We start from the raw sequence: 22,043 nt of genomic DNA on the forward strand, positions 1-22,043 counted from the left end.
CTGTTTTAAAGCTTACTATTCACATACCCAAATTTAGCTCTCATGGAATCAGTTCCAAATTACACATTTGCTTATGTATATACATGCATGTTCTTTTCTCTTTTGTGGTGAAATTAGTGGCATTAGAACTCTGCAGAAGCTCATATCTTTTTAAATGTATTTTATTCAAGTATACTTTATTTACAGTGTTGTGTTAATTTCTGCTGTACAGCAAAGTGATTCAGCTATACATATACATACCTTCTTCTTCATATTCTTTTCTATTATGCTTTATCACAGGATATTGAATATAGTTCCTTGTGCTATACAGTAAGACCTTGTTGTTTATCCATTCTGTATATAATAGACATAATTTTTTTTTTTTGCGGTACGCGGGCCTCTCACTGTTGTGGCCTCTCCCGTTGTGGAGCACAGGCTCCGGACGCACAGGCCCAGCGGCCGCGGCTCACGGACCCAGCCGCTGCGCGGCATGCGGGATCCTCCCGGACCGGGGCACGAACCCGTGTCCCCTGCATCAGCAGTCGGACTCTCAACCACTGTGCCACCAGGGAAACCCTATAATAGACATAATTTTTTGATGCATTCAAATGAAGTTTTAATTTTTCCCTTAGAGAATGAACTGTTGAATAGTTTTCTCTATCTTATATTCTCTGGTTTGGTGTCAACTTCCTATTTGTCATAAAAGTCATTTGTAGTTTTTGTCATATCCTTACAAAATGACCTCTCTTTATGACTTTAATTCTAAATTACATTTTTATGGCATTCTTTTTTTTTTTTTTTTAACTTTTGGCTGCATTGGGTCTTCATTGCTGTGCGCCAGCTTCCTCTAGTTGCGGCGAGCGGGGGCTACTCTTCCTTGCAGTGTGTGGGCTTCTCATTGCGGTGGCTTCTCTTGTTGTGGAGCACGGGCTCTAGGTGCGCGGGCTTCAGTAGTTGTGGCTTGCGGGCTCTAGAGCACAGGTTCAGTAGTTGTGGTGCACAGGCTTAGTTGCTCCGTGGCATGTGAATCTTCCCGGACCAGGGCTCAAACCAGCGTCCCCTGCATTGGCAGGCGGATTCTTAACCACTGTGCCAGCTGGGAAGTCTCTATGGCATTCTTATACATAATGTATGTGGACAGTATTAAAAGATGGCTCAGCATTGAGTAATGTTTTTGCTTTTCATTAACATATGGAAAATATTTTCTTTATTTTGACAACCTGCATTTCTTCTTCCTATTTCAATATTCATCTAACATTACTGAGTATCTGCTTTGTGCTATGATTTGGTTTTGGTCCTAACGATATAAGAGACTTATTTGAAGACACCCTCACCCCTTTCTCAGACTACCCTCAACATAGGTAGGGAGGCAGACAATGAACAAATAATCATGAAATGCAAAAGACTCTCTGATGGTGGAGTAAATAAACCACCAAGTTCTCATAGATAGGGAAGCAGGTAAGGAACCAGGCAAGATATCACAGGGTTACTGCTGACGTAGTCTAGTGTAGACTGATGACAAAACTAGGAGAGCTGAGAAGAGACATTGCAGGGAGATGAATACAGAAAAGGAGGCTAAAAGGAGGCTTACAAGGATCAGCTTCTCAGAAAAAAAAATCAAAAGTGATTTATTAAAAGTTAATATACCTTTTCACACTTTGAATTTTGGATATTGGTTTATAATCAATTAAACTGTGATATTTAAAGCCCAGATATTACTGAATATTTAAGGACAAGTCATTTCTGGGAATGGCAAAGATTAGTTTGTGGCAAATAAGTGTACTATAAAAAAAAACTTGGTAGTCGATATGTGAATTATTAGTCAGGTCGAGTGTCCAAGATAAAAATAAGACTGAGTGGGCTTCCCTGGTGGCGCAGTGGTTGAGAATCCGCCTGCCAATGCAGGGGACACGGGTTCGAGCCCCGGTCCGGGAAGATCCCACATGCCGCGGAGCAACTAAGCCCGTGCGCCACAACTACTGAGCCTGTGCTCTAGAGCCCGTGAGCCACAACTACTGAAGCCCGCGTGCCTAGAGCCCGTGCTCCGCAACAAGAGAAGCCACCGCAATGGGAAGCCCGTGCACTGCAACGAAGAGCAGCCCCTGCTCGCCGCAACTAGAGAAAGCCCGCGCACAGCAACGAAGACCCAACACAGCCAAAAATAAATAAATAAAAAAATGAATAAATAAGTTAAAAAAAAAATAAGACTGAGTATACAATAGCATACTCATCGTATTTTTGACACTGAAATGTAATTCTGATTAGGTCATATGCAATAATTTTAATGTTAAAAATAAATAAATTCTACTGTATTATGGACACTGTATGTTCAATTAACCTCATATATGAAAGGGAATCCACAAAGAGGCTTCCATATGTTTAATATTAAAAATTTTTGCTTACAAATCTTATACTTACCATGATTATTACTGGCTATTTAAGAACTTAAAGAAATGAAGATGGCAAGTTTAAACAATGAAATATTAGAACCGTATGGCCTTTTCTCTTCATTTTTAAATATTTATTTATTTATTTTTGGTTGCTTCATTGCTGCACATGAGTTTTCTCGAGTTGCGTCGATCAGGGGCTCCTCTTCACTGCGGTGTGCCGTCTTCTCATTGCAGTGGCTTCTCTTGTTGCCGGGCACGGGCTCTCCCCCTGTTTATCTGTAACCTCCCACTCCAACACTGAGAAACCTCGCCCTCCTTACTTGCCAACCACTTACTTAGCTGTTCAATCCCAGCATACCTGTCAAGCTGTGTCAGAATTGTCAACCTGTACTTCCATGGGGAAATATTATATGAACTAGAGCACAGTGCTGATGTACAATATTTTTTGCTTTAATCTAAGAGATTCCACTATTTCTAAAGTACTCAGGTCAGCACATTTTCCCTCATGCTTTTCGGTGAGGTCCTTTCGTACATTTGTCACGTATTTAGACTGTATTTTTCACATTCCATCTTGGGATCTCCCAACCTTTTAAATGACATGTTTTAATTTGCATCCATTTTCAGGTTTACACTTTGTGCTGTGAAATTCTATAGACTGTCACAATCCCACAATCTATTACCGTGTCATACAGAATAGTTTCACTGCCCTATCACTGATTATTTTACTGTTCCTATAGTTTTGTCTTTTCCAGAATGTCATATAACTGGAATCACACATAAAGGAGCCCTTTTCAGACTGGCTTCTTTTAACATGGCAATATGCTTTTAAGATTCATTTATGAATCTTTTATGGCTTAATAGCTCATTTCTTTTTATTTCTGAATAATGTACCATTATATGAATGTACCACAATTTGTTTATCTATTCACTGACTGAAGGATGTATTAGTTGCTTCCAGCTTTTAGCAATTATGAATGAAGCTACTAGAAAAACTTGTGTATAGGTTTTTGTGGAAACATAAATTCTCAAATCAGTTGGATAAATAGCTACAAGTGCAATTGTTTGATTGTATGGTAATATTTAGTTTTGTAAGAAAGTACCAAAGTGGCTGCATCATTTTGCATTCCCACCAACAATGAATGAGAGTTGCTTTTGCTTTGCATCTTTGGCCAGCATTTGGTGTTATCAGTTGGGTTCAAAGCCATCCTAATAGATATGTAGTGGTATCTCATTGTTTTAATTTGCAATTCTCTAATGCATATGATGGTGAGCATGTTTCATATGCTTATCTGCCATCTGTATATCCTCTTGGTGAGGTGTCCAGATAATTTGGCCATTTTTTACTGGGTTGTTTGTTTTCTTATTATTAATTTTTAAGAGCTCTTTGTATATTTTGGATACAAGTCCTTTATCTGATAAGCAGTTTTCAAATATTTTCTCCAAGTTTATGACTTGAGTTTTCATTCTCTTAAGTCTTTCAGAGAATAGAAGTTTATAATTTTAATAAATTCTAACATCAGTTTTTCTTTCATGGATCATGATTTTAGTGTTTTATCTAACACTTCATTGCTGAAGCCAAAGTCACTCACATTTTCACCTTTTTTTTCTTCTAGAAGTTTTTATTTAAATTAGGTCTGTGATCCATTTTGAATTATTTTTTTGTGAAATGTGTAAGGGTCTGTGCCTAGATTTGATTTTTTTCATGAGGATGTCCAGTTCTTCCAGAACCATTCATTGAAAAAACTATTTTTTCTCCATGGCGTTGCCTTTGCTCTTTTTCATAGATGAATTAATAATAATTATGAGTTTGTTTGAGTTTGTTTTTGGACTCTCTATTCTGTTCCATTGTTTTATATGTTCATTCTTTTGCCAATATCACTCTGACCTGATTACTGTAACTTTATGGTAAGTTTTGAAGTTGGGTAGTGTGAATCCTTCAGCTTTGTTCTTCTTCGCTATTGCCTTGGCTATTTTAGGTGTTTTGCCTCTCCATATAATCTTCAGAATAAGTTTGTCAATATCTACAAAACAGCTTATTGGAATTTTGATTGGGATTGTGCCTATAGCTCAAGTTAGGAAGAATTGACATCTTAACAATATTGAGTCTTCCCATCCATGAACACAGAATTTATTGGCATTTATTTAGATGTTCTCTGATTTTTACAATCAAGATATTGTAGTTTTCCACAAAGATTCTTTAAGTATTATGTTAGATTTATACCTAAATATTTCTTTTGGTGCTTCTGAAAATGGTATTGATTTTCACAAATTCCAGTTGTTCACTGACAGTATATAGGCCTTCAGGTATATAGGAAAGCAGTTGACTTTTGTATATCAACCTTGTATCCTGCAAATATTTCTTCTGTTTCTTTGTTATCTTTATTTCTTCTTCTGGTATTCCATTTATGCATATGTTACATCTTTTGAAATAATCCCACAGTTCTTGGATGTTCTGGTCTTTTTTTTTTTTTTTTTTTTTCCCATTCTTCATGCTCTTTGCACTTCTCTTGGGAAGTTTCTACTGTTCTATCGTCAAGTTCATTGATACTTCTCTGGGCCATTTCCAGTCTATTGATGAGCCTGTCAGACACATTCTTCATTTCTATTACAGTGTTTTGATTTCTATCATCTCCCTTTTTTTCTTTCTTGGAGTTTCCATCTTTATGCTTACCCCACCCATCTGTTCTTGTCTCTTGTCTACTTTTTCCATTACAACCCTTAATACATTAATTATAGATATTTAAATTTCCCTATCTGATAATTCCAGTATCTTTCATATCTGAATCTGGTTCTGATGCTTTTTTATGTCTTTTCAGACTTTTTTCTTGCTTTTTAGTATGTTTTCTAGTTTTTTTTTGTTGAAAGTCACATATGTTGTATTAAGTAATAGAAACTGAAGTAAACACACTTTGAGTTTCTATTTTTCTGGCTAGAAATAGGGCTGTATTTAATGTTTGCTGTCACTACCAGATGCTTCAAATCCTTCTAGCATCCTTGTGTTTGTCTGTTCTGTTGACTTTGAGCCTTCCCTAAGTCCTCCTCCTCCAAGAGAGTTGGTATCTTGCAGTGCTTTCAGTTATACTCTGCTATTATTATCCTGAAGCCCTTTTGGTATGGTGGGAAAATAGAGTAGAAGGAAAGTATTCTACAATTGTATGATTAAATCTCCAAGTCTTTTAGTGGGCCTGTGTTCCTGGGCTGTGGCCTTCACAGGTGTTTCTTAGCTTCCCTCCCCACCTTAGGTGAGGCAGGAAGCCTAGAAATACCTGGAGTGGGAACAGTGCCCTTCACTCAGGTAGGTTAATATGACTCTGCTAAGATATTTTCCCTGAAGAATAGGTCTTTGTTTTTTGTTTGTTTGTTTGTTTTTTTGCGGTACGCAGGCCTCTCACTGTTGTGGCCTCACCTGTTGCGGAGCACAGGCTCCGGACGCGCAGGCCCAGCGGCCGTGGCTCAGGGGCCCAGCCGCTCCGCGGCATGTGGGATCTTTCCGCACCGGGGCACGAACCCGTGTCCCCTGCATCGGCAGGCGGACTCTCAACCACTGTGCCACCAGGGAAGCCCTGAATAGGTCTTTGTATAGGAGTGTTCTAGGGCATTTCATGATGGTTACTCTTCCCTTCTCCCTAGTAGTGCCACAGTGGCACCTTTCTCAGCTGTTCATCATGAGATCTAGGTAAGCTTCCTGGTGGTGAGACCCAGGAAACTCTGGGGCCTCCACTAAGAATGCAGCCTCCAGGAAGTTCTTCTTCTCAAGCTAGGCCATATTGTGCCTCCAATAATACATCACAATTACCTTGTGCTAACACCAGTTTATGGTTCTAGCAGCTTCTCTGCACGTATTCTGAAATTGGCCATGCATCTCTGTAGGCATCTGTCTCTCCATATTTGGGGGTCGTAGTTTTTTATTACAACTTCATTCTTTGATGGTTCCAAGAAATATCATTAATTTTCAGTGTGTTCAGGTTTATCTTTTTGTCAGGATGAGAGTGATGATTTCCACACTCTTTACATGTCAGTGTTTAAACTAGAAGTCCCTCACACTTCACTTTTGATGTCTCGAAGATTGGCCCAACCTATGTGCTAAGGGTTGAGTGACTACCACCCTCTCATGAAGAGGCTTCTTAGCCATCACTGAAGCACAGCTCCTCCACCTTTGGTGTGGAAATATGTGTGTGGCCTTCCCTTCATCTGCGTCTGTATTAAGACTGGAGTAGTCCCTGCTATTATCGTTTTCCCAATGTTGCTGACCTGGAAGCTGCCCCTTCCTCCTTTCCTAACGACCTCAGTGTTACGGCTCATACTGCTACCAAGACTGTCTCTTCAAAACCCTTCTCTCTTCCCAACAGAGGGGGAATAGGAGCCCCCTGCCTTTCCTGTGCCATTTCTTCATTCACCCCCAGGCTTCCTCACAAGGCTAGAGTAACTTATAAGACTTCACAGAAAGATGGGTGCTTCTGAAAGGGATTGAAAGGTAGAGGGAGAGTTTTTAAAAAGAAAACTGTGTACGAAATATATCTTTCCTATAGTCCAAGCAAAAAAGCATTTAAGAATTTAAACCTTCTTGGGCTTCCCTGGTGGCGCAGTGGTTGAGAGTCCGCCTGCCGATGCAGGGGACACGGGTTCGTGCCCCGATCCCGGAGGATCCCACATGCCGCGGAGCGGCTGGGCCCGCGAGCCATGGCCGCGGAGCCTGTGTGTCCGGAGCCTGTGCTCTGCAACGGGAGAGGCCACAGCAGTGAGAGGCCCGCGTACAGCAAAAAAAAAAAAAAAAAAAAAAAAAAAAGAATTTAAACCTTCTTTATGAGTCACGTTATGGTTGTTCCCATTTCTTAACTTTACTGAAAAGGGGAGAGCTCTTCTTTATTTTCTCATTCATTTTATTATCAACAATTATTTATTGGGCTCTATATCAGTTAGTGTTCCACATCTTAGAAGGCAGCTATGAACCTCTCTGTCCATTTGAGAAACCTCACACCCTTCTCATAGAAATCAGAAGGCCCTCAGGACATACTTCCATTTCATAGCAGTAAATTTAATAAATAGTTACCTAGTGTAAAGACTATCTGGTCTGACGACTTCCCAGCAGGCAGTTCTTGATGGTTGTTAGAACTCTATGTCTTCAAGGACAATTCACAGTGGTGTGTGAGCACTTCAAAACATCCACGCAGGCATCCAGTGTAGCAGTTGGTGTGACTTTTAGGCATGTATGTTATAGTCTTCTGAGGGTCTAGGGAGTACTCTTGGAGCACACACACACACACACACACACACGCATGCACCTTTTCAAAAAACAAACATTAATTCTCAGAGATATTGCAGCCTACTGAGGAAAGGAAGCATGTTCTTAACTGTCCCTTCCTTCTCTTATTTGCAAGTTGTTTCTTTCATAATGGAGATTGATCTTCAAGTTTATTCTGGTGGGGTGAGAAAAGTGTTCAGTTTTTGAGACATTTCTTAAGGACACTTAGCTAAGGAAATATATAGTCAAATCTCTAAAATTTTCATTTGAAAAATCCTTTCAAATTCTTAGACAAGGACTATCCTCAAGTTACCAATTTGAGGATGGTTGTGTACATGAGGAGGTGGGGGAGACTTTCTCAGTTACATGTATGTGGTGAAGAGGGAAGGACTTGACTAGGCCCTTAACTATACTCTACTGGATGTGGCAGGGAGTGGGCGGTGTTTTAGGAAGGAGAGAGTTGAGAAGGTAGACAGGCAAAGTAGAGGCAGGCAAATGTGTTTTTTTTTCTGTGAGAAAAAAATGTTCTTTTTTTTCTTAATGTCTTTATTGGAGTATAATTGCTTTACAAGGGTGTGTTAGTTGCTGCTGTGTAACAAAGTGAACCAGCTATACATATACATATATCCCCATCTCCCTCCCACCCTCCTTATCCCATCCAAAGCACTGAGCTGATCACCCTGTGCCATGCGGCTGCTTCCCACTAGCTGAATTACATTAGTTTTGGGGTACAGTAAGGTAATTTTAAAAAGCTCACCTAGAGAAATCGGCTGGGCTTCCTTTCCGCCAGGCAGCCTAGCTGCAGGAGCACCACTCACATGGCGGTTATGCGGAGCATACCCCTTGGAGCGCAGTGCCATTTACATGGATTCCAATGGGAAGGAGGCCCCCTAGTGTTGTGTAGCAAAGCTAGTTGTGGCAGCCTTTGGAGTAGTAAGAATTTTAATTTTCATGTAAGTTGTGTGGAATTGTATTTCCTTTGGAGAGTTGTCCAAAATCAAGGGTCTCCTTCAGCTGATACTAAGTCAAACATCTGTTCTCAAGGTCTTCATAGTACTTATTCCACTGCTATCAGAAGTGGATTGACTTGTTGGTTTCCCCTCTACCTGGAACTCCAGATCGCTTTAATGCTTTTACCAGTAGTTCCAAGCACACCGTCTGGCACAAAGGAAGGGTTTGCTAAATGTTTCTGAATTAAAAGTAATTATTCTCTATGACATACACCCAAGTGCCCTGCATTTTTTTCTTCCTAATTTTAATTTGTTGTGAATTTAGTTCACAGAGAATGCACTGTGTTTCTATTTATTAAATTAAATATCTCCTAGGGGTAGCATATTAAAAATTAAGCTTAGTTAAATCTCAGTGTCCTGTGATCATTATATAAGCCGCTCACTGCTGCATCTCATATTAGCTTGGTTCAATGGTTAGATGGTAATTGACATGAATACTTAATGACCACTTTTCCATTCTGATATATTATTAGTGATACTTACAGTTTAAACTGCATTAGGGTTAATTACAAATGCTCATAATTTGCCCACCCTTCTGACTGACAGTATATTCTTACACCTCAGAATATCATGAGCACTCCAGACCTGTGTAGGAAGAATACCCGTCTTCAGAGGCTCAGCAATCACCATTATTAACCCCTCAGTTACCTCAAATCTATAACCTAAACTATTTCTGGAATTTCTTCTTTGTCATCCATGTTGCCAAAAAGATCATTGTGAAGCGTAACCTAAAGTCTGAGTGTTTTGTGATAATAGAGAAGAAGATTTTATCTTTAGCAATGATCACAGTCTCTTACCCACAGGAATTTACAGGATGAGGCAGTGGAGCTCTCCTTTCTTCCCTGTCTCCCTCTCTTTCAACTCACCTACACCTGTGCTGCTTCCTTGGAGGCCACTGAAACATTGGTTTCTTTCAGATATGATTCTTCGACTCAAAAGTAGCTAGTAAAGTGGGTGGATGTATATACTGAGCACGTCATTAGACAAAGCTTTTGTCTTATAAGGTGATGTGAATGTCCAGATGTAGTCATGTAAACATCAGAGGCCTTTATTATAATCTCACACATTCTTCATTCATATGACAAAAGGTGAAGTGATGCATCTAGTTAGATTGCTCTGGTCATTTCACACATTTCACTTTCTATGTGAATTTTCCTATGAATCTGTCCAAGTTCAAAGAGAAGCTTTCCGGTCTTCTAGGCCATAGCCATGTATCCTGTTTCTTTTCTGTTTTCCCACAACAGACAGGACAGTGTCCATGGTAAATATTTAGTGATGATTATTAACACATTATTTAGGGAAAAAGAGTGTGTATTTTAACTGGTTGAATTATTTAACCTACTTAATCATCCTAGAATTAAGATAATGTCTGTTACATGCAAACAAAAAAACAAAAAAAACTAAAATGCAGCTGACGTTTTATTATACTACATCAGCAGGTGTAGTCCAAAGTTTAATAGCCCTGTCATGATGACTTGTTCAACAAAACAGTTCAGAAAGATGGTTTGCACAAGCAGACTTCAGGGGGAACGTCTGAGATCAAAAGGGGCAGGCAGTTGCCTTGAAGTTGAGCATATAAGTTCACAAATTCAAAAATTAGGGAGTCAGGAAGATCCTAGTTATGCTTGGATTTTAAAATTCTTGAGAATATTGCATTGAATCTGACTCAAATAAAAAATGAAAGTAGAGGACTTCCCTGGTGGTGCAGTGGTTAAGAATCCGCCTGCCAGTGCAGGGGATACGGGTTCGATCCCTGGTCTGGGAAGATCCCACATGCTGCAGAGCAACTAAGCTCGCGTGCCACAACTACTGAGCCTGAGCTCTAGAGCCCCAGAGCCACAACTACTGAGCCCATGTACCACAACTACTGAAGTGGCGTGCCTAGAGCCCGTGCTCCACAACGAGAAGCCCCCCGCAGCAATGAAGACCCAACGCAGCCAAAAATAAATAAATAAAATAAAAATTTTGGGGCTTCCCTGGTGGCGCAGTGGTTGAGAGTCCGCCTGCTGATGCAGGGGACGCGGGTTCATGCCCCGGTCCGGGAAGATCCCACATGCTGTGGAGCGGCTGGGCCCGTGAGCCATGGCCGCTGAGCCTGCACGACCAGAGCCTGTGCTCCGCAACGGAAGAGGCCACAACAGTGAGAGGCCCGCGTACCACAAAAAAAAAAAAAAAAAAAAGAAAGAAAGTAATTTTCCTCGTATGGCTTTTCCATGCCTACTTCAGTACCTACAGTATAGTAGAGGCTCAAGAAATACTTAAGGATTAATATTGACTGAATAAGGAGGAATATAGCTGTGACCACCACCGTCACAAGAGAAGGCTACCAATGAAATTACACTGCTTTATTTAATCTCAGAAACTGAATAGGAAATAAGAAGTCGACTACTTTTAAAAACATATCCCAGAATGGGTACTGATGATCTAATTTTTGTGGGCCACTTTATTATGCTTTTTATTCATGCATGAATTCAACATTTTATTATAAGCACTAAAGTGATATATTTAATTATGGAGTTAAATTTTTTTTTAATTGCCAAATGACTTACAAGTAGAACATTTGTTTGTACTTGATTAAACTGTTTTGGTCATTATGTATCATTTCACTCCCTGCTTTTGAATAAAGATACTCATTTTCATTTACTGTTAGTATACTTCAAGAAATGTAGTTAAAAACTGATGACTAACTAAGATACTGTGTACCAGGCATGTGGAAATATTTACTTTCTGTGGAATGCAAATTAGTTGGATATGCAGATTTTGCATTACATAGATCAGAGTTTTCAAATAAAATCTCAAGCAATGTGTTTGAAAGGGCAAGCATTAATAATTTGTTGCTCATTCACACAATTGTTTTGAAGCTCCTCTCCCCATTTTCCTGCACCTCAGATGAATGATTCACTTATATAAGATTGCCAGTCTTATTTAAAAGGGCATTCCATTGAGTATCTTAGACTTAATTTTTATGAAAGTTTAAAAAAAATAATTTCCTATTTACATTGTTCAGATCCATTTCACTTGAGTATTTTGTCATTTAGAGTAATAACTCATCAATCCGTTAATGCAACCTTTCTTAATGTTACTTTTTTTTAGTCCTATGAAATGTTCTATTTTGAACCTCTGAAATGTTATAAACCACCAGATTGCTAATTGCTTTGGATGCTGTGAAAAATAATTACTCCACATTATTTTTTATAGTTAATTGACAGTGTAATGCATTTAACTAAAGATCTGCAATGAACTATTTCTAATTACTGAGGGTGGTGAAGTGGAAAAACTAGGCTGTAAAACTTTACAAGGAAACAATGTTTTCTTCATTACATTAAAAGTTATTGTTGATATAACTTTTTCAGAGACAAACAAAAAAATTCCTTAAATGGGAAGTTCTGGAAAGCTAGAAAGAGTTGTGGAATATTTTTATTCATGATATAGTAAGGAGATTTTTAAAATTATTATTTTAATAGATTGATGATGGGTGTCATATACTAATTTTACCATGCTTGATGCTTGCACTAAAATTTCTCCTTCTTTAGTTGGCAGAATTTTATGAGAGAGATAATCATGCCACTGCCAGAATGAGTAATGTTCATCACTGGCCTGTGTTCAATTCATTCTGCATCTGTAGGACATTCAGCTGAAAAGCTATGCCAAATTTAAGATATTGAAATATGTAGATATATCAGGAGCTGAGTCTGTTCTTAGCTCTCAAGGTAAGAACTTCTTGTTAGAAACTGATCTTTGAAAATAACTTAGAACCTGATGCAAGGAATTCCCACCATCCAAAAGTGTCACAAATTGAGGTGTAAAACGTTAAGCTCTTTGAGTAGACGTGTACTGTTTTCATTGCCTGTGGTTCTGAGGTTATTAATGATCAGGGTATTCTTCTTTTCCTCCCTATAACACCTGGCTAAAATAAAGTGCCTCCACTGGTATTACATTAAATTGCTTATTTCATTTCAATGATGTACATTTTCCAAAAACAGACATCTAAAACAAGTGACCTGTTTCAGGGAATGTAAATTATTTTCAGAATTTCAGAAATTGAAAAGGGATAAGAGGAAGGAGAAAATGCTGGGCTGGTGTGAAGCGATAGCGTGTAACCCTCGCAGGATCCCTAACAACACGCGGACCCCCGAGGGCTCAGAGGAATGGGCTGACGCCTCGCAAACCTCCACACTGGTGAGTGCAGCCGTGGTAGCTCCAATGGCTTGTGTGAACGGATGCGGAGGGAATGGGGAGGGGGCCGGGGAGGGCTTCCTCAATAGTTCTCTGCTTTGCAATGTATTATATTGCTCATATAGACGTCGATTAATTAACGGGTAGTAATAAAATCATCTTAATTTCATAGAATCTAGAGTTTAATTCAGATTAACAATTTTTTTCTTTCTGTTTCTTTGGACATCGCCCGTCCATTATGTCAGGGACCTTACAGAGACATTTAAAGTTTATACCTTGCATTCTACACTTTGGTAATGGAGTCAGTGGAGGAAAACAATTACCGTTATCCAAAAATAATGAAAAATCAGAATCCTACCTTCTGTATTTTCCTATATTGAATCCTTTTTAAAGGCATATTTTAGAATATATAGGATTCAAAAAATTATAATTTTGATATAAAATCGTGAATTGCTAAAATGATTTGAAGACCAAATCAATAATATACTCTTTCTTGTTTTGTTTTCTGCTTTAAGTTTACATGTTCATCTTTAGCTAGTTTTTATTTCCCAGTGATTAGGAAAAGAGAACTCATTAGCAAAAGGAGTTTTATATGTACTTTGTGTAGATTTTGCTGCAACATACTTCATTTTGATTTAAGGAAGGAAAATTCCATTCAGTCTCTAAGTTTTAAATTCACATGTTAGTTGTATTTTAATTGCTATTTTACCATTTTATAAGAACACATACTTTCATTAGCCTGATTTATTTGTTGATGAACATATAATTAACTATAAGCAAAGGTTTTAGGTTTATTTTTTTTACTTTTGAGTTATTTGATAATTTCTATCATTTTACATAAAAACAATGGTCCTGAGCAAACATTATTGAGTGAATTTCAAGAGAAACCATCGAAAGGAATAGGCTTTCAATTGACAAAACATAGAAATGGGAATTCTGTTTAATTCCATCATCTTAGACTGTAGGGAGAGGGCTGAGGGTATGAAGAAAGTATGCAATGTGATTGGACAAAGTTCTAGGGAATAGATTCTTTGAAATTATTATCTGCAGTGTTTCATCTCACTCATATGCTCTTTTGTAAATTACTGTTTTCAGTAATACTGCTTGGCATGAGTTAACACCATTTAAATACACATGTTGCACAATATTTATACATAAAGCCGGATTTTGTAGGTACCATGCAATAACTAAAATTTTTTAAATAAAAATATTACTTCGGTGATCTCATTAGAGTGGCTTTAGTGCTTAATTCCTATTTCATAGAACCATAGATGAAAACCATTAAAAAAATCTTGAGCAAACATTTGGCCTTTCTCTTATAATTTTGGGTAACCTAATATTAGCTTCATTTTACAAATGTGTAGCGGCCCAGAGAAATTAAGTGACTTTCCCAGGGTCACTTAGCTAGTAAATGTCACTTCTAGGATTACTAGAAGCCTGGCTTCTGAAGGTAAGGCATGCTGTATGAGGGCAATAGTCTTCAGTCACTGTAACCTAACCCCCAAATCTCAGAAAAATAAAATATTTCTTATGTCATAGCTCATGCGTCTAGGGCAGCTCTCCTTGGAGGTTCACTGTCAAAGGTTCACTGATTATTCAAAGACTCCATCCGTCTTTTTATGCTGCCTTCTTAAGTACATGGCCTCTTAGGTCACTGAGGAAAGGAAAAGGCTATGCTGTCCATTGTGCATGAGCTATTATGGAGCAACCTGAAATGTGTAGACATCCTTCCATTTGCCAAAACCGAGTCTCATAGCCCCATCTGAACTGCAGGGGAGGCTGGTGAATATCAGGAAGCCATGTGGGCAGGAAAAGCAGATAAGGACATCTCTGCCAAAGTCCACTCTTCTGGTCGCCAAACATTCATGTCATGTTTCCACTCTTTCATTAAGAAGGATTATTATTTTCCAAGAGAGATAACTACAAATTCTTTCAGTCACTGGATTCAGTTCAGATTCATGGAGTCTGGTTATTCATTGTCCTCATCTAATGATGGTGATGGTGAATCACCTATAAATAAATGATTTATATTTTGCAACCAGCTCCCAGCATACATATATACCCAATATGAAGGAGAGGAGTAGGAAAAGGGAAACCACAATAAACACCCACATTTGGAAAGAGAAAGAATTAAGTGTACATGGAAGTCAGTGGTGTATTCCTGCTGGACAGACATTGTCAAGTCTCCCTGACCTCTAGGTCAGGGAGGATCCTTGAATTGGCTTTGACCCTGCTCCCTGGGAGATCTCCCTTGTCCATGCTTTTCTCTAGCCTCTGGATACGCCCTCTGGGAAGTTCTTCCTTTTCTATTATTCTCCTTGTCCACATTTAAAGTGCCTAATGAAACTTGTATAGCCTTAAAATATTTTATTTTCCTGTTTGGGGAAAATTATTGAACCAAGAGTTGTCTTAAGAATTTCAAGGCTCATACTGCTGGAATCATGGTATTTCAGTACGACGATCCTCTGCAATCTGCTAGGGTTCTGATCTCTTTGCTTTCTGATAGCCCATGTGCCTAGCAAAGTTCTGTCTTGGTTGCCCTTGATTTCCAGTTCTCCATGTCTCTATCTCAAGATGATCGAATCTTGAAAAACAGGCAGGAGGACCACATCCTTAACCTCTTTGTCCAGAGATGCTTTGTTCAACTGAGAGGGTCCACTCGGTATCAGCTCTAAAAATCATATTAGCCTTGAGTCACTTTATTCAAATGTAACTTTTCATTGGACCTTTGTTACTGAACACTCACTTCAATGGCACGTCTGCCAGTTGGGGTTTACAAGAAGTCAGGCATTGGGTCCAACAAACCTTGAAACTTTCGGATTCTCTCTATTCCTGGTCAGATCTGCTTTCACACAAACCACTTAGTTCCTGAGCTCACATTTCTCCTGTAACACCTCGCTGAATGTAGCTGATAATAGTTAACATACATTATTAAGTTCTGTTTTTCAATCTATTTTGAGTGTTGCCAGCCCAGCAGGCCCAGGGTCTGCCTTTTGAGTTAATTCAAATAGAGATTTTGCCAGTAGTTTTGCCCAAACATCATGCAGATAAATAGCTTTCTACCTTTGTAATCAGTTGCCTCCCTCCCCATTGCTTAAACATTAAACAAATGCCACATATTTTAGACTTTTCTTATGGTAGCACAGACTTTGGCTAACTGATTTCTGTATTCGGGTATTTATAAAAGTTGGGGTACAGTCAAGAAAACAGAAACAGTCAATTTTAACAGAATATAGAATGTGAAAAATTATTTAATCTGCTATTGGAAAATTGAAAATGTCAGAAAGGTACACAAGTTTGGTAACTGCAAGAAGTAGCAACCACCCATCCAGAGGAGTCACACAGGGAGGAGACTAGAGCTACTCAAACCTAAAAGGTTGACGGAGGGACCTCTCAGAACTGCACCCTAGCTCTGAGGAAGGATGCTTCTCAGCTGATGCAGGAACCTTGGAGCTCAGAGGAAGGACCCTGAAGATCTAGGACCCAGACCCCTGAAGGGGATGCACTTCTCAATCCTTATATATTCAAGTGGGGGGAAGGGGCTGGTGCAATAAAGGTAGTTCAGGGAGTGTGAAAAAAGCTTAGGAACTGGACCCACCTTCCACTGCCAACTTAAGTCTTGTGGGATAACGCTAACAGAAACAGAGTCCTCTCTCTCCTCTTGTCTGATGGTTTCTTTTAGCACCAGCATTGGCAGAACCTGACCAAGAAGTAAATGTCAAAGGAGACATCTGGTTTGAAGGCTCCCAGCTCCAGCATCTCGGTGTAGAATACAGGAGAGCGGATTTAGGGCTGAGTGATATTAGCTTAGTAATCAGTATGGAAAATTAAGAATAGAAGCTTTAACGAACTCAGGAATGTCATAGGCTTAACATAATAAAGGTTTGTTTTCACTCATAGCTCAGTCTGATACAGGACATTTGATCCTCAGACAGTGAATGCAGAGATCTCTGCTCCTCCCATCTCCCAGGGCTGCTGTCTTAAACACAGGCCTCCTAGTATTGAATTTATCAGTTAAGGGGTGGAGTATGAATGGGTGACTATGTAGATATCAGTTTAGGTTTGGAAGTGCTAAGCATCACTACCCTGATGCCATTGGCTGGAACCAATGACACATCCCAGTGTATCTGTCAGAATAATGGGAAATAAGGTCTTCCTATATGACCAGAATAGGGAAATTGAGAGCATGTGGCCAGCCTCTACCACAAATGCGTTCATTCTTTGAGTGGTAGCAGTCTTGTCCTGCCTTTCCATTTTATATCCCCAGGATTTAACTATAACCCTCTGCTGTCATCCAGAGCATTTGAGGCTTTTCTGTACAAATCATACCCCATCTAATGATGATAAGCGGGGGGAGGAGATAAAGGAGGATGAGGAGGATATGGATGATGCATATTTGCCAGGAACTTTTCTAAGCATTTCACACACATTCCCGTTTGTAATACTACAAGGATCCACTGAGGTAGGCATGATCATTATCCCTATTTTGTGGATTAAGAAACTGAGCTATAGAGAAATGTAAAACCTGCTGAAAGTGACTTAGGTAATGACTTAGGTAATGGTGAAGCTGAGATTCCAACAGTCCAAGCAGTCTAAAACCAGAGGGCTGCTCTCCAGTCTTTCAGGTTGGGGGGAAAAGTCATTATTTGAATTGTACACATTTGGTTAAACACAAAGATTGTAAAGGAGATAATAATACATTACAGTGTGTGACATAAAAACAAATAGGGCCTTTTCTTTATAATCTCTTGATTACATGTGTCTGTTAGATTACTCTCTGCTCTGCATTGATTGACATATAAATATGGCCAGTATCACCGTTGCATCCTCAATAACTGACCTAATTGAAAAAAAAATAGCACTTTTTTTAAAATCTATAATGCAGTTCAAACTATCTGCTTTTTAAATTCAGAAAGTGCTTACTTAGCCTAAAATCCCTTAAGTTGATTAAGAACATTGAAGGGTTTGAGAGATACTTATTAAGCAACCATCTTCATAGTTGTAACCTATGGGGTGAGGGAGCCCTTTGTATGACAGGCAGGGAAGAAACCTTTCAAATTTATTGTAACGCAAGTTTACATGTTAAAAACAAAACAAAAAAATACGTTATACTGACTATAACCTTAAGCAATTTCTTGAATCAAATCAGAGTTTAACATTCAATTCAAAATGAGAGCAAAGGATATCATAAGAAATAGAAATAAGAAGGTGAAAGATTTTATGAGGAATGGAGTTTAAAAAAAATCTATGGAAGTCAAAATAGGGAGATCGAAAAATGCCATTTTAGGTAGTCATCAGTGACTCCAGAAAAAATTACTTTCCTCTAATCAGTGATGGTTCTTTAAGGCTACAAATAGACTATGGTTAGGTAGAAAAGAAGAACAAAGTGTCACTCTATGTGTTAGGTGAGGTGATTTGCCACTTTCAATCATGTATGCATCAGCTCAGGGCACGTTTTCCAGGCTTCTGTGTACATGGTCTGGGATGAGGTACTTGCTGCTCTAGAAAAGACTGAAGATACTAGATAAGAAAGCTTTCAAGGAGAAGTATGTTTTATATATATATATATACACATATATGTATATAATTATTTGTAATAAGACATATATTTATAAAGCTTTATAATTTTCAAGCAGTCTTTATATCCATTGTGTCATCATAGCTCACAACCATTCTGAAATGCAGGAGTCCCCAACCTCCGGGCCACGGACCGGCACCGGTCGATGGCCTGTTAGGAACCAGACCGCATAGCAGGAGGTGGGCGGAGGGCAAGCAAGCGAAGCTTCATCTGTATTTACAGCCGCTCCCCATCGCTTGCATTACCACTTGAGCTCTGCCACTTGTCAGATCAGCGGCAGCATTAGATTCTCATAGGAGCGCGAACCCTGCTATGAAGTGTGCATGAGAGGGCTCGAGCTCGCGCCCTCCTTATGAGAATCTTATGCCTGATGATCTGAGATGGAGCTGAGGCAGTGATGCAAGCACTGGGGAGCGACTGCAGATACAGATTGTCATTAGCAGAGAGGTTTGACTGCACAGAGACCATAATCAATCAATGCCCTTGAATCACCCCAAAACCATCCCACCCCCTGGTCTGTGGAAAAATTGCCTTCCTTGAAACCGATCCCAGGTTCCAAAAAGGTTGGGGAACACTGCTGAAATGTACACAATACAATTTAATTATTCAAATACATAATGAAACGGAGATGCTGTTAAGAGTTTAAGTAATTCACTCCAAATCATAAGGACTCAGAACTTCTAATTTCCAGGTTATTTATATACCACACCCATTATGAGAAGTTGATAGTGTTTTTGGCATAATATAAGTGAAAATAGTGTAACTCAGAAAAAGTGAAGTAATTCACCCCGGTGGCAAATCAGAATTTGTGATTCTGATTTTTGTCTAATTTTAAATCCCAAGATTTTTCCAACTTGCTGTAAACTCTTTCTAGGAATAATATAACTTAATAATACACATTTTAGAAATCAAATTTTCAGCTACTGGACGACTAAGTACCTCCTTACACAGCCTGATAAGTATTTATTAATGAAACAAGCAGCTAAAAAGATTCATGTTTAATTACATCATAACCTTATTTTCAAAATAGAACAGTTGTGTTGAAGGTTAAAGTTCCATAGTTATTGAGCTTATGAAAAATCAAATTAAAATGATGCACTTTTATTTTTACTTCTTTTTGTATGTTTTAATTGAAAAGCCATGCCATCATCAGCTTTTTTGTTGTTCTTGTTGCTCATAGACTTTACTAGTATTTTCTTTGGTTTATATTAAACCAGCCCACTTGCACATTTGCATAATATAGATGAAATCAGCCCCTGAACTTGAGACTTCTTCATCTGGGATCCCATTCTTTATGATTTAGTGAACAATGACTGGATATCAAACAGAAAATGAATGCATGCCTAGAATTTATGTAACTTTAATTAATTACAAGTGATCCTACCATTTCAAAGATAATATCACAAAAGAGCAAAATTAGATGAAAACATAAAAGAAAGTCAGGTAGAGCTTTTGCTCTAGACAGATGGATATAACATCTTTTTCCTCAGTCTATGCCAAAATTTGTAATGTTGATATCATTTGCTACTGGAAATAGCCATATTATCCAAGTCTAGTAGGTTGAAGTATTTTGTATTCAAAATTAACAAAATGGGGCTTCCCTGGTGGCGCAGTGAGAGTTGAGAGTCCGCCTGCCGATGCAGGGGACGCGGGTTCGTGCCCCGGTGTGGGAAGATCCCACATGCCGCAGAGCGGCTGGACCCGTGAGCCATGCCCGCTGAGCCTGCGCCTCCGGAGCCTGTGCTCCACAAGGGGAGAGGCCACAACAGTGAGAGGCCCACGTACCATAAAAAAAAATAATAATAAATAAAATTAACAAAATGTTTTAAATTATTTGCCTTCTATGCGTAACTTTCAGCAATGGTGTTGTTTGAATTGATTAGAGTATGGTGTATTGAATGTAATATATAATATTTAATCATTAAATTGGAGTGAAGAAATACATCCTTTTGATCAATGACCATAATATTTGATCCAAGTCAACTATCTTTATGCAAGAATGGTAACAAATAAAACTGAGGGAAAAAGGAATCTGCTTCATAAATTAGTAATATGGAGATGATGTTTGTTACGCAAATGAAGGAGATGGGAACAGGGAGTATATGTGTATTCCTAATAGATCTAGATTATATGCCGAAAAGCTTCTTTTCCTAGATCCTTGCATGGCTAGCTTCTTCCTTCAAGACTTGGCACATCTACCATAGCAACTTTGACTGGAGCTACTTCTGATTTTCATCCAACTGTGCCTCACCCATTCCCTCTCTATACCAATTCTGATTTTCTTTTTTCTTTTTAATAGATTCATCCTAATCTGAAAATAGTTACATAAATATGAATGCATGTTGGTTTATTTTTTGTTTTCTACACTAGGATATAAGATGAAAAGGGAAGATCTGTCCTGTTTACCTCTATATCCCTGATGTTTTGAACAGAATAGGAACTGAATAAAATTTGTAGAATGGATAAACAGCTTGAGCAGACAGCATGAACTGAGAGAAAGCGAAATTATTTTTTGTTTATAAAATTCTATTCAGTACGATATCTCATATTAAATCCCTTCTTACTAGAAATGCCTATGCCTTAAAATATGGAAGAACTAGTCTGAAAGATCAAACAATTCTGAGATGGTTTCTATGACAAAAATACATAAAGTTTTGGAAACTGAAATCATGATTATAAAAGCTACATTCTGTTGGAATAAGGCTCCCCTTTGGTAAGAATTTAAAATATTGCAGATAGCTTCCCCAGTGCATGAGACAATGAAATGTAAATGCGTCCTTATTAAGAAAACACATTTACTGATTATGGTTTAGCAGGGTCATCTTCCTTACTCTCTTTCTTTCCAATTACCCCCTTAGTCAATTTTTAGTCTTAGCAGGCTGAAGGAAATCATATATCTGCCTACAGCAAATGGACTGGTATTGCCCCACAAACATAATCTCTCTTAGGAACCAAATAAATGGTAAATAAAAAGAGGAGTTTGAGTATATTAAATTTCTCATTAAACATATTGACTTATTTTCAATAGGTTCACCCTTATTTCTTTCAGTCTCTGAGCAAGTGGGCCAGCTTCTCATTGTGTGATGGCCTTTATACATTCTGAAAATAAATAAGTCAGGGCAGATAGAGTTTGCAAGGTTTTTTTAACCTCATTTTCTTCCTCCCTTGGATTCTTTCTTATTTGATCATTTATCAGTTATTACATTTAATTGCTATTACAAAGCCCTTACTAAGTACTGCCAAAGGCAATAGTGAATGAAATCTAAATTTTTATTAGAATAACTATAAAAAACAAAGGAGGGAAATGGCATAAAAGACATTATGCCTTTCAAGAGCTTTGATTTTTGTAAGGAAGTAAATCATTAAAAATATACCCCAGTGGTTTTTATGAAAACAGATTGAACTGAAGAATGCAAAGTGGGGGAGACTGGTGCCTCAAACATCACATCACAAAGAAAGGTTACATTCGCCATGCAGCTTAAAGTAATGCATTAACTTTAATTGTATAGTTACTGAACAATGTCAAAACATGATTATTCACAATAGTAATGATTGATCTAAAAATGCTCCTCAGAGGAAGAGATCTTTTCCTCTACAGAGCAAGTCACGAGATCATATTCAGAGCTGTTCTTTTTCAAAACGTGTCATGTCTTTCTGTTTCATTTAGA

General features: G+C 38.5%; 1 protein-coding gene across 4 annotated transcripts in view; it reads left to right on the forward strand.

Moving 5' to 3' along the window:
• The window catches only part of MARCHF1 (membrane associated ring-CH-type finger 1), a gene marked incomplete at its 5' end in the record, with an annotated part of 448,487 nt that overhangs the window by 124,205 nt on the left and 302,239 nt on the right, over positions 1-22,043 (forward strand). Inside the window, one exon of one of the 4 annotated variants that reach the window (XM_082639864.1) lies at positions 12,660-12,800. The exons of 2 other annotated variants lie outside the window; for them this stretch is intronic. In XM_082639864.1, coding sequence (XP_082495990.1) covers positions 12,660-12,800 — 141 coding nt within the window. Of the gene's footprint in view, positions 1-12,659; positions 12,801-22,043 lie in introns of those variants that run through there. One more of the 4 variants, XM_082639862.1, reaches the window with a different exon arrangement.

This window comes from Mesoplodon mirus, assembly GCF_964341445.2.
Source record: "Mesoplodon mirus genome assembly, chromosome: 2".
NCBI lineage: Eukaryota > Metazoa > Chordata > Mammalia > Artiodactyla > Ziphiidae > Mesoplodon > Mesoplodon mirus.